Below are 12,263 nucleotides of genomic sequence, written 5' to 3' on the forward strand. Positions count from 1 at the left end.
GCGCATTAGATATTTACTACTCAGAGTGTCAAAGACAAGGATACATATTCTCTTTTAGGGTTATTAATTTCTTGGATTTCTCCCCCACTGTTGTTAATTTTCATATCTCCAATGTGAAATTTTTTTGTATAATTACTCTTTTATTTTATATGAAATAGGGTTTTTCTAACTCTTTGTCCTTTAATAATCTTACTCTAAGCATGATGTATCATTCAGTTGTTCTCTATGTAGCAGCATTCAGGTAACCTTCCTACAATTACTCCTGTCAGCTTTAATTTCTCTTAAAAAGGAACAGGCAGTGAGTAGTGAGAAATAATTGATATATGACAAGTGTTGTGGTTCCGATTACAAATGGTATCTGGAAATATTGCCCTCACCTCTACTTTTTCTCTGTTTCTTCCCCCAAGAAAAGTATTGAAATAACATCCAAGAGATTACTCCCTTAGTATTTCCACCCTGGCCAAATCCTTTGGTATCTACATCAAGATGTATTTTGGCTTTGCATTCTTGAATACTTGCGTGAAGGGCATTTCTAAAACATTAAGCGTACATGAGGATTATTTGTCAGAAGGGCAGATCCGAGAGAAATTACGCCAACCATTCTGTCACTCGCCTCAGACTTGAGCATGCAAAGTAGAGACAGACAGCTGTGCCCAGTACTCTGCTGTAGGGAGGAAATGGCAGAAGATTCAGTGGGGAGAAGCAGGTTTGCTGCAGTGTTACCTCTCTGGCCACGCTGTTCTCAAAGGTTTTACTCTCTTTTATGAAGAGCTTCTGTGGAATTATATAAAGCAGGATTACTTTCTTTTTTTTTGGTAAAGTTTTCAGGTCATATTGCAGAATGCAATAGAAAATCTTATTCTTATCATATACATCTTTATAGATTTCTTCACAGCCATATAGAAATACTTTAACTGGCTGTTAAATTGGCTTCCTTTTTAAAGTCAAGTCTTTAGTAATACACTGAATTTCTCTAGGGCTTTTTAGGGGGGTAGCAGTGGGTGGGTTTGGTGTTTGGTTATTTGGCCAGTTGCAACTGGGGAAGAATGCCAGATCTTGAATAGCGCTTTCTAGTTCTTGACCTTCCTCTCTTACTTGAAGTCCCAGGAAATGCTAAGCAGATTTACTGAGAGATTTAACTAGGATTTGTGATGGCTGACCAGTTCTGGACTAAGGAGCCAAGAGTTTGGATTTAGCGATGGTTTTGTACAAGGCTGTCAAGTTAGACATCTAACATAGAAGTGCAATAAATGTACAGTGAAACCTGCAAATGCTGGAAATATTTGCTGACATAATTTCTGCACAGAGGTCAGTAATTTTTTTCAGGGTACTTTCTCATATGTCACACTGGTTTAATTCAGCACTCTGTTTTGAAACTTGTCCTGACAAGATCATATTGAGATGGTGAGAGAGGATAATCGTATTCAAATTCTGTCTGTAAAATATGTGATTTAATTTACCTCTAAATTGCGATTGACAAGTCTAGAGGTGGGTGACATAGCTCCCAAAAAATGTTCATGTAGCTGAGAATGCAGCCAGGGAATTAAGTGTAGTCACAAATTGAGATCAGATTGGATTAAAAACCTGAACATAAATTTTGCAAGATAATCTTCTATTGCAGATTTACTGAAACTTTGTTTTGGTTATTCAGAAATACGTTTTTTGATACATGTATTTAAGAGAGAGTTTGTTTGAAAATTATCTAGTAGAAAGGGAGAAATCTACCCAAAGTTTATTATTGTTTACAGTTCTGGAAATTGTAGCCTTTCTGTATCTGGTCAGCCCAGAGTGATTAAGAGTTTTTTTAGAGTCATAATATTTTGAAGTCTTTGGTATTTCATTTGCTAGTTTCTGTAAAATTTAGACAATTAAAATATTTTTGTTGTCTTTCTTGTAAGAGAATATCACCATTACGGGGTGCATATACCACAACAATGAGATGCACCACTGAATGCAACCCACTTGCCATTGAATTTGGTCTGATGTCTATAATGATATTTAGTAATTGCTACCAATTATTCTTCTATTGATTGCTTTTTTGCTTCTATAATCTGGATTGCATTTTTTGTTTCTAAATAGTCAAAAGATTACCCTCCTTTCCTCATTTCTCCTTTTTTTTCTTTCAAGACCAGTTGGTGGAATACCTAAAGAATTAAACATGCTTTTAATTCTTTCTTAGAAAAATAAGATGACCCAGTAGTTCAGGAATGTTGCTTTTGTTCGGGAATGTTTCTCTTTATCTGCTGCTTATTACAACTTTGCCTAATGCAAACAGTAATTTAGAGAGAAAAACATAAAAAATGGGTAATTTAAGAGACTTCCTGAATTTTGTAAAGTCAGTACCAGCAAAGGGCAGAAGCAGTTGTTCCTGGTGCCAGTTGTCCCTTCTTTACCAGCTGCATGCATTTAGAAATGATTAGTAGTTCTGTGGCAGGCCCATTTAAAGCTCAGACATAGATTGTTTATATGCTTCCAAGGAGATAGGTGCTACTTAGTTGTGCTCCATAATCCTCAGTGTCTAGGGCTGATGTATTTTATACCTAGACAAATAACTTTTCTTTACTGTGAGAGGCAATTTCCAGTTACGTCCAGATAAGCAGTAGTACCCTCATATGTAAACCACCCACAAAGTCATTTACTACATATATTTAGCATGCATGTAAGTTAAATATTGGCACTTCGCATGCTTATTTTCAACAAAAGCTTAGTTTAGCAAAAAAGATAACTAACCAATAAGTGAAAAGGTGCAAAGCAATAAGTCAAATGTTCTTCAAAACACTAGACGCTGTCATTGTGGGCAACATTTTGAAAAGGCACCTTAGTGACTCAAAACCCAAAGAGCAGTTTAAATGGTTGGATTTTGAGCTTATAAAGCACATAGTAATATTTTTAACTAATGATCTATGAAATCACTGTTACTGAAATCAGGATTTTAAAAGGGACTGATTTTACTCTTAATAAGGACCGTGGTTTGGTTAAAATAGAATCATCACTGTACCTGTTATCAGAGATGAATTTTCTTAGTTTTCATTTTGGCTTTGAATTTCCTTCTGTGGTGAAAAATATCATGCCATTTGCCATGGAGATTTTTCTGTAGTTAGATTTTCCTCCAAATTCTGCTCCTACAACAGTGTTTTCTTAGGCAGAACAAACAGATGTTGTAGAAAGGGGGAAAGGACATACCCTTTTCTGCTGTGTCCCCAACGAGTATCTGGTGGGCTGCCATTTTCAGTAGTGCTGCAAGCCATCCCTGGAAGTCTTCCCAACTCACTGTAGCACACACATCTAGTGTGCAGTTGTGACTGTAATCCACAGCTGATATAACACTGGATCAGACTTATGGCAAAATGGATGTGCTGGATCCCCAAAAGTAAATGGTTCATAGACCTGAAGATGGCAAGGTTAAATGTATGAGCAGGCCATGGAAACAGAATAATTATGTTGTATTATATATGTCCTCTTTTCTTTTTTCTTTCTCTTTTCAAAATTTGTAGACTTCAGCACTTATGTTTTAACTAATCAGATAAATTGAAGTGGGAACAAAGTGACTCGACCCAAAGAACAGAAGGTGTGTAGGTCAGACTTCCATTCCAGTTCCATAGGGCAAAAGAGTTTCTCGTCATTCATTTAGGTATATGAACTTGTCATTGTGTCTGTCAGTGCAGCCTTTGACCTTCTGAGGTTCATGAATCGCTTCTCAAGTCTGACATCAATGTTATAGATTTTTCTCTCCATAACCACCTTTTTTTTTCTCAGAACTTGCAGCAGCTTAAGGAGCACACATTACTGGGAAATGCTCCGTTTCTTTCATGTACATCTATATATCCAAGAGATGTCACATTTACATTCCAGATTTATCTTTCTCTAAAAAGGAAAGGTACAGGGGTTTATTCAGAATTGAATTCAAAAGTGTTTCTAATAATGTGGAATATTTCTGACAGAACTGTTTAAATAATCAAAGGAAGGAATTCTGCCAAGTTGACTTTACTTGTGACTGAGCTTATTTTATAAAATTAGTATTTTAAATGAATTTCATTTGGGTTGATGATTTCTTCCCCCTATTCCCTCTTCTTTCTTCCAAGTGTTTCAGAGTATCTGCTGTCAGAGCACAAGAGATGCTTGTGTTGTGATGCCTGGCAGATATTAGCAATGGTAACAAAACAAGTACAGGAATTTGAGTGTTGAAATTTCAGTTGATTCCGCTGTAGTAGCCAAGGGCACATCCATTCCCCTGGGATGGCAGTCCTCCTGTGAAAAGACGAAGGTATGAGTCAGAGGAGATGGGGAAGAGAGACTTGTCTTCTGGTCTAACTCCCACATCAGTTAATCACAGAAATCCCTTGAGTCTGAGTGTAGAAATTCCATGCAAATGTTTCACAGAGCAGGTAATTCTGCGTAATTGCCACAGCGAAATGCAGAGGCTCCCTCCTACTGGCAGTCACCCTGGGACTCACCTGAACTAAGTCTGTCAGCTTCTCTCTAGTCTCCAACGTAGGGCTACCACTCCCAAATAGTCTTGAGATGGTGTTTCCAAGTTCTACCTTATCTTTCTACTACCTTACCTTTCCAAATCTCACCCTAAGGAGGAGAAATCCAAGGGGTCTTCTGCTTGGAAATCCCATCACATCCATGGATTTCACCCCTTTTTAATTTGTAGGCCTCTCCAATTTTTTTCTAATGGGACTGTGGCCTTTAGCACAATATGAAATTCTGTGGTGGCAGCAGCCTTGCCTTGTGCAGGTGCTCCAGCACTAGGAATAGACTGACTAGGACAGGTTTGAGGAGATAATGTGGAAGTCACACCTCTGAGGAAGAGGCATAGCACATCTCTGTAGCCAGTCGATATTATGGTGAATTTTTACCCCCAGAGTTGGAAAGACATGTACACTGAGAGTAGGTGATGATGTGATGGTGAAGTTGTTAATGTAAGCTGCTTCCCAGCAACAAAAAAGAGGCTGAGATGCACCGAAGATGCACAGGACAAAATGGTCATTTATGGGTATTTATGCTTGCTGGAAGACAGATACTGCACTCATAAATGTTGTTCTTGTGAGACGTCACAGAGATTTGGAAGAGAAATAATGAACCCACCTTGTTTCACACGATATTGAAGGTGTGATCATTTTTTTAATAATCACTCCGTAATTTAATCATTTCTTTGAGAGATTTACAAATCCAATTTACATAAGAAATGCAAATGTGATGGTCTAAGAGTCTTTTTAATGAGGCAAATGTGCTCATTTATGTTCGAATTATAACAAAGAGAGGTGAAAAGAAACCACCAAGAAACGGAACACCTTGTCTTTGCCCATGGAAAATTTTTCATCTTGAAGTGTTGAACAAAGGCCTTCAAGCTTCCTGGGGAACTCTTGCCTTCCAGAGGCTTTTTGATATTTCCTGCTCTTTACTGAAGGAAAGAGTTAAAATTTTAAAAAGGTGCAGACTGAGTTTCTTGTTCTTAGAATCTCTTTGTTTACTAATGTCAATAGTTAATAAAATACAGAAAAAATAGCAAAAATTTTCATTCCTTTGTCTTAAGTATCAGAGATAAGTAAATTCATGGTTTAAATAATCTTTTTTAAAAAATGATATTTTAAACAAGCTGGTTTTATTTCTTTGTCACCTGACTTTCTGAACAGACCAGTAGTCATTAAGAAGGATCTTTATTTCCATTACGTATGGAACTGATAGCAACTATCCCTTTTTTTTGATTACTTTAAAGGATTGCATATTGAAATATTGAGGTGCAAGATTTTCATTCAATAGCTTAGTGCATATGCATTTTCTGACTGAGTGGCATAAAAATTATGTGGTTCAGTTGTTCCTTCATAGAAGATATATCTGACAAATACTTTCCTAAAGCAGCAGTCCCTCATCAGTACCACTCTCTCAGGTTCCATCTCATCGGGAAGTATCACTATCAGAAGCAGGAATAAGACCCTGTCCTTTCACTGAAACATGAGCAAAGCAGTGGATGCAAAAAATCCGGAAGAAAACACACCATTACAAAGGGCTGCTATAGAGGCATCAACCTCTGCCTCAGTGTTGTTCAGTCTGTATTAAGCGCTGTGATGGCTATATTCAGTTCTGGTTTTGAAAGAATAAGCTGGACCTTTATCACATGGATGTCTGATGCCACCCTAATATTCTATATTTGGTATTTTTGGAATTCCTGTTTGTGTGCTATGGAGGAAAGTGCAAACAATTTTCCAGTAAGTTATTATTGCTCGTCAGTTTTTATTCCTGATGAATGTGGATGCTTCAGATCATAAATCTTTGACTTGTCCAAGCTAACTGTTGCCACTCCTGGGCTTCTAGCCAGCATAATTTTGTAGGGACAAATTACACAACTTGATGAGAAAGAAGTAAATAGTCCTGTGTTAGCAGCTATTTGAAATAGCAGCTGTTTAAGGCTGTTCAGCAATGGGGGATAGTAGCAATATTACTGGGCAAACTGTAGGTGATTACAATATGCATGTATTACCACATGCTGTGTCCTATTTGTCTAATGTGAAACTTTTCCTTTATTGGTAAATGCGATGGTGATATTTATAGTGGTCACTGCTGAAATACTTGAACAGATTCTGATAATCTGTCTCCATGCAGTATGGAGCATGGATAAGGAAAGGGGTGTCTAGCCTTTCATGTTTTATACTCTCCAGGCACACAACTGTGTCCCCTATTCTTAATAGTGATGCTATGTAATGGGCCTGATGCTAATATATAGAGAATGGAGTATGTGCAGTCTGTCTGCATGCACCCACACACAGGTCTGGGGTGTGACGAGTTGGAGGACAAGCTGAGGGTCCGTGCAATGGCCATGTACTCATGGATACTCATGTATCCATGAGAAAAGCAGCATAACCGAAAGTGGCATAAATATATGTTTGCGGGTCTCACATGGACGGTGAACATTGTTTGGGCTGCAGTGAAAGAGCTGCTGCATTTTGTCCCTTCTGCAGCCTCATTCTTATGTATGTCAAAGAAACTAAAATAACACCAGTTGTTCATTTTCCCTTTCCTCACAGAACTACCTCCCTTGTTTCCATTTTGTCCCAAGGTCACTAGTGTGAGCTGTGGAATATAGTGAACTCTGATCCACGCAATTCTAAGAATGATTAGATGTAGAAACTTCCTAATATAGAAAGCTTGGATCTGTCCTTTCCGAAGAAATTATAAGTGGTTTTTCCCTTAGTCTTGAGTAGATGTGTGATGAGACGTTAAAATGTCCACACTGCAATTTATAGAGAATATCTTAAGTTATTTAAAAGGTTTGTTTTTTGGTGGGTTTTTTCTTTTTTTTTTTTTTTGAGTTGTTAGAACTAATTTTTCTGTCCCTCTAGGGCTTTTACATACTATTTAGGTTATCTTTACCAGTGCAGGAGTATAAAAAGAGAACAATAGGAAATTTTATAAGTGTTGAAAATAGAAAGGAGAACAAGACAGTATTTTTCCTCAAAAATGTATTGCATTCAAAAAAAGTTTATGATAATAAAGTTTTATTATCTCTCTTTTGTTTTGAAATGTACATATTCCCATTAGGAATTAATGGAACCTTTCCAAACAATATAATATGCTGAGAACGTATAAGACATAAGAATATAAAACTAAGTAAGAAATGATAATTTTCTGAGCTAATTTATTTTTTACATCAAAATTAGTAGTGGTTGAGGTCATCCTAAATTCATTTTTTTTGACATTTTAAACTTGCAGAAATAGCCATTTTATTTTTCTTTGTATTAAGTGAATACTTTTTTTAAAAAACAGCCATGTGTACTTGGACTTAGTCTCCTTTGCTTGGGAGAGACTACATATTTTATTAAAACAGTGGCATTTTCACAAAGCAAAGCATTTGCCCTAGCATCTGTTTAAAAGAATAATGAGAAAATTATACAAATTTAATAAAGACATGAACCTTTTGTTTGGCAACATAAGGTAGTGTGAAGCCTTGCCTTTCAGAGCAGAAACTATTTTTTGCCTCTGGAAATTTGGACCATCTCCTCTTAGACCACTGTGCAGCTGCTGGACTAACCTGGCTCTTCCAGGAGTGCTACCCGCTCTCTGCCTGCTTGTCACCAGATCATTTACCCTGGCTGCTCACCTGCCTGCAGAGGAACCTGCCAAGCCCAAACACTTCCCTGACCTGTTGGAGCAACCATCTGGAAGGGGGCAGACGCCATTATTCAAAAGTATTTTAGTAGATGGATTTAGGGGCGTTAAAAGCTCCCAGCAGGAGCACAGACCCTGCCACATGGTTGGTAAAGCATCTGTCCTTGAAGAAAATGCTGCCTGTCTCAGGCAACAAACATAGGGATATGTATGACAACCAAAGAGAAACACAGTGCCTTGGAGTGGGATGGTACCATGGCATTTTTTCAGCTGCTGACAATGGGAAAGCAACACCTCGAGTAATGGGGTTCCTCTCCCCTATGCTTCTAGTCCTGTACAAAGGGCAATTTCTTCCCATCTTCCATCTCACAGTAGTGTCTTACGTTGGAAAGTATTTCACAAAGGGAGGGGAAAAAATAGATAAGGAAGGCAAAAAGTTAAAGCAAATGCAGTATGTGGGAGGAGGGATTGTTTGTTCCATGTCTTCAAGTAAATGCTGGGGGGAAAAAAAGGTCTTTCCTGCATGACCCTGACTGCTGTCTTGGAGCATAAGGTGGAGCAGTAAATTTTGTCTCCAGCCCTGCTCTCTCACTCTCCTGTGGTACCTGTGGATATGTCTGCTAATGGTGGCAGTGATGACAGTTGTTAACTGGACAATGTTTTGACCCTGCCAAATCCTTTTGCACAGGTCATTGTCTGCCTGGTGGTAATGGCAGCTGAAAAGCTCTGTGTAACACATTAACAAATTCTTTTGCTGTTCAGACCTCTGAAGTATTTTTAAAGCCTTGTTTAAAAGCTCAAGCTTTTCTGCTTCACAGCCCATTTTTTTTCTTGTCTCATGGTAATGAATTAACTGTAAATATGAGTGGCACCCCAGGGAAAGGATAGGCTAGGGTCATGCAGGGTGTGACCTTAGCAGAAAAGATGAGATTCCTTCCTGAGAATCTCTCATGAAGTTAACTTTGGAATGTTTACCAACTACTTGTCTCACAGGCAACAGCAGGATTTGGCCCTGTCTTTTTATACTGAGTTATCAGCTGTAAACGCATAGATTTCAATGGAGTTATTAACTGATGCTGGTGCAACAAAAACTCCATTTGCCCTAAATGTTATGGAGAGATGACAACCAACAGACTGAACAGATCTGTTTCTCAGTGATCTCTCAGGAAGGGGAGGTAACCAATCTGTTCCGTGCTGCTTTGGACCATCTGAGCTTCCCTTAAGAATTTAGATTTCCATATAAGTTGAATTCAGTTTTTATTCATATTGGCTTAGAATATGTTTCATGTCATTTTTTTTCCTGCAGTAATAGTACAAATCTGTTTTTCTTCCCTAACTATGTACAGGCTGGCATGGCTTTGACTTATGATCCAACAGCTGCTATACAGAATGGGTAAGGAATGCATGTTTTCTTTTGCCTTTTTAAAAATTATTTTGAATGTCATCTTCTATTTTCTCTTTCTGTGGTGAAACTTCTTCAGAAGCAAATTGACCCAGCCATATTTTGTCTGAAGCATGTAAAGCTATACTGTCAAGTTCTGCTTTTAGTTTCCCTTTTCTTTTTATGCCCTCTTGTTTGCAATATCTATTTGAACGGGAAGCTGTTTTTCCTAATAGTTTCCATCTCTATTTGCCAAATGTTAGTGGATGTTTTTTTAATCTCTCTCTGTCATGAAGTGGAAACCAGTAAAGTTTTCCTTTACTGACTTTGCTTTTGTTAAAATAATCATTGAAGATTCCAGTGTATTTTGGATAATAGAGCTATTACTTCATCTGGGGTTCTCTCTGCAGGCTGGCTAGCATCCATGTTATTGTCTGAATAAAAATGCCAGATAGGGAGAAAGCCTTAAATTAGTGTGTAAGCAGATGGAATTCAGGGGTAAAATTCTGAGAAACACTCTTCTTCATTTCTCAGCTACCATTTGCTGACGCAAGGATTAGCAACTTTTTGTCAAATTGAGCAGAGAAATTACATCATCACATTATTTACCTGCATGATTGCAGTTCCAAATATTTCATGAACCAGAAAAAGATATCCTTGAAATCTAGCTGTCCTTTCAGAGAGATTAACAACAATTTGAAAAGAAGCAGGAGGTTTGGCCCTGAGCCCCTTGACAGTCACTCTTTGATCAGAGAGATGTTTGATATGATTATTAAATTCCATGCATACTCCGATCTGTGTTCTCCAGCTGAATGGGAAAATTTATTGATGTAGATGAGAATGGCTTTATTTGTTAAATATTTGTTAGGGCACTGCTAGTTGAAACATTTAGGAAAAAACTAACATTCCCACTAGTTAAAAAAATCAAACTACTAAAATCAATAGTAATAGTCTATTTTGATTAATTGCCCTTTACAGGCAATGGTTTTTGTAGGACTCTTGATATTCCCATGTGTGGAGGAAGAGGGCAAACTCAGAAGAAAATATAGTTTGCTTGGAGTTGTGATTTCAGATTCCTCTGCTTCTGTATCCCTGTTTTGACCTCCAAATGAGTTTTTCTCTTCTATTGTTATACTTTTCAGCTGGTAAAATATTATAGTCTCTGAATAAAATCATCACTGGTTCGTAATCCACCAGTGTTTCTTGCGAAAAACTGGCTTTTATTTCAAATAAATTCCTGCATGTCAGTTATGTGAATATTTTGGAAACTGTAATTTGAATGATCCTTTGTGACTAATATTATTTTAATTCAAGAATAATTTTTTGAAGTTATGAAAGTTGTTTCAGAATCAGGCATGATTTGTATCAATGAACATGCACGGTGTTCAGGTCAGACTGCTCGGATGGTTTGGTCACTCAATCATTTGGAAGAGAAATTGTATACAATGGAGAATTTCAGCTGTGCAGTTTTTAAATATTCTTTTATTTGTAGAGCAAGAGATATACTACAGTACCAGATATCTCTCTAAGAGTGACAATTAATTACTGCTTTGACATATCTCTTCTTTCTAGAGTGTCAAAATATTTTCAGTTTCATTAGAACTAAACCATCATTCAAAATGCTCTTGTGGTGAGAACTTGATTGTATGCAGTATCAAAGAAGCTCTTGCTATGCAGAAAAATTTGTCCATAAAAAGTTATGCAACTGTTTTTCTGTCGTGTTACACTGGATTTTTTTAATCTGCCCAGGCATTCACATAGTCATCTCTACATATCCTGTAGAGAATTTTTACTATTTTTCATAAACCTCTTTACTTGCAAGAACATTGAAAATCTCGCTCCTGGGGTTTATTTTAGTTAAGTCGAGGAGCACCTCGATGGTTTTTGCTTGTAAAATATGTAAATGCAATCTGTTGCTTGCTGACACAAGGCACAGACATCATAGCAGTAGTGTGGCCATGGTGCAAGAGACTTAAAGGATCTTAATGACTATGAAATAAAACAGGTTAACTCAGTCATCGGTGAAGGGACAAACAAGGTTAGGCAAACGCATTGATATTCCTCGTGGTGAGGGCAGTCTGGAAATGAGCACAAAGCTGCTGCTTACAGACCCCTCTGTGCTGATGCTGTGCCCACATCCACCCTTGCACGAATGATGCTGCATAATACTTTGGCAGTAAGGTGGGTCAAGCTGTTAAGGTTTACGTGGAGCAATGTTACCCAAAGGTCTGTAAAACAAAGGCCACTTTGTAGCAGGTCTGGTCTGCGCAGCAGTCGGGACAAGCAGGTGCTGACCTGCTGTGATAAGCATGAGTTGCACAGATCTGTGTGTGCTGGGTGCCCACCAGTGTGGAGCTTAGTGAACTGAGGCTGGGGATGGGAAATGTAAAAGATAACCAAGTTGAGATGATGATTCAGAAGACTTATGAATTACCAATAAAATTTAAGAAGAAAGATTAACTGCATGTGCTGACATCTACTAGAGCTCTCTTTTTCGGTTGATAGATGCATTTTGATGCATGTAAGTTGCTAAGTCCACAGAGGATTATATGGACCATGAAAGTCTACTAAAGAGACACGTCTCTGCAGGTATCATGGTATTTAAAATGTGCAGTTCCTTAAGAGGTGTGGATTATATTAGGTTTTGAGTTGAGCCACAACCAAACCTCAGGGAAGAATCTGCACTCTTGTTTCCAAATGAAAAGATGGGTTCTCATTGCTCATGGTGTAGTACTATCACTTTTATTACTGTATAACTGCATATTTGCCTTGA

At 37.8% G+C, this 12,263-nt stretch overlaps 1 protein-coding gene across 7 annotated transcripts in view; it reads left to right on the forward strand.

The window, feature by feature from the left end:
• Positions 1-12,263, forward strand: part of RBMS3 (RNA binding motif single stranded interacting protein 3) — a 596,100-nt gene that overhangs the window by 507,040 nt on the left and 76,797 nt on the right. For all 7 annotated transcript variants that reach the window (XM_027639205.1, XM_027639210.1, XM_027639206.1 and 4 more), the window contains one exon: positions 9,456-9,502. In XM_027639205.1, the coding sequence (XP_027495006.1) occupies positions 9,456-9,502 (47 nt within the window). The remainder of the gene's footprint in view (positions 1-9,455; positions 9,503-12,263) is intronic.

The sequence above is a fragment of the Corapipo altera genome, unplaced genomic scaffold (assembly GCF_003945725.1).
Source record: "Corapipo altera isolate COAL_440 unplaced genomic scaffold, ASM394572v1 44, whole genome shotgun sequence".
NCBI classification, from domain to species: Eukaryota; Metazoa; Chordata; class Aves; order Passeriformes; family Pipridae; genus Corapipo; species Corapipo altera.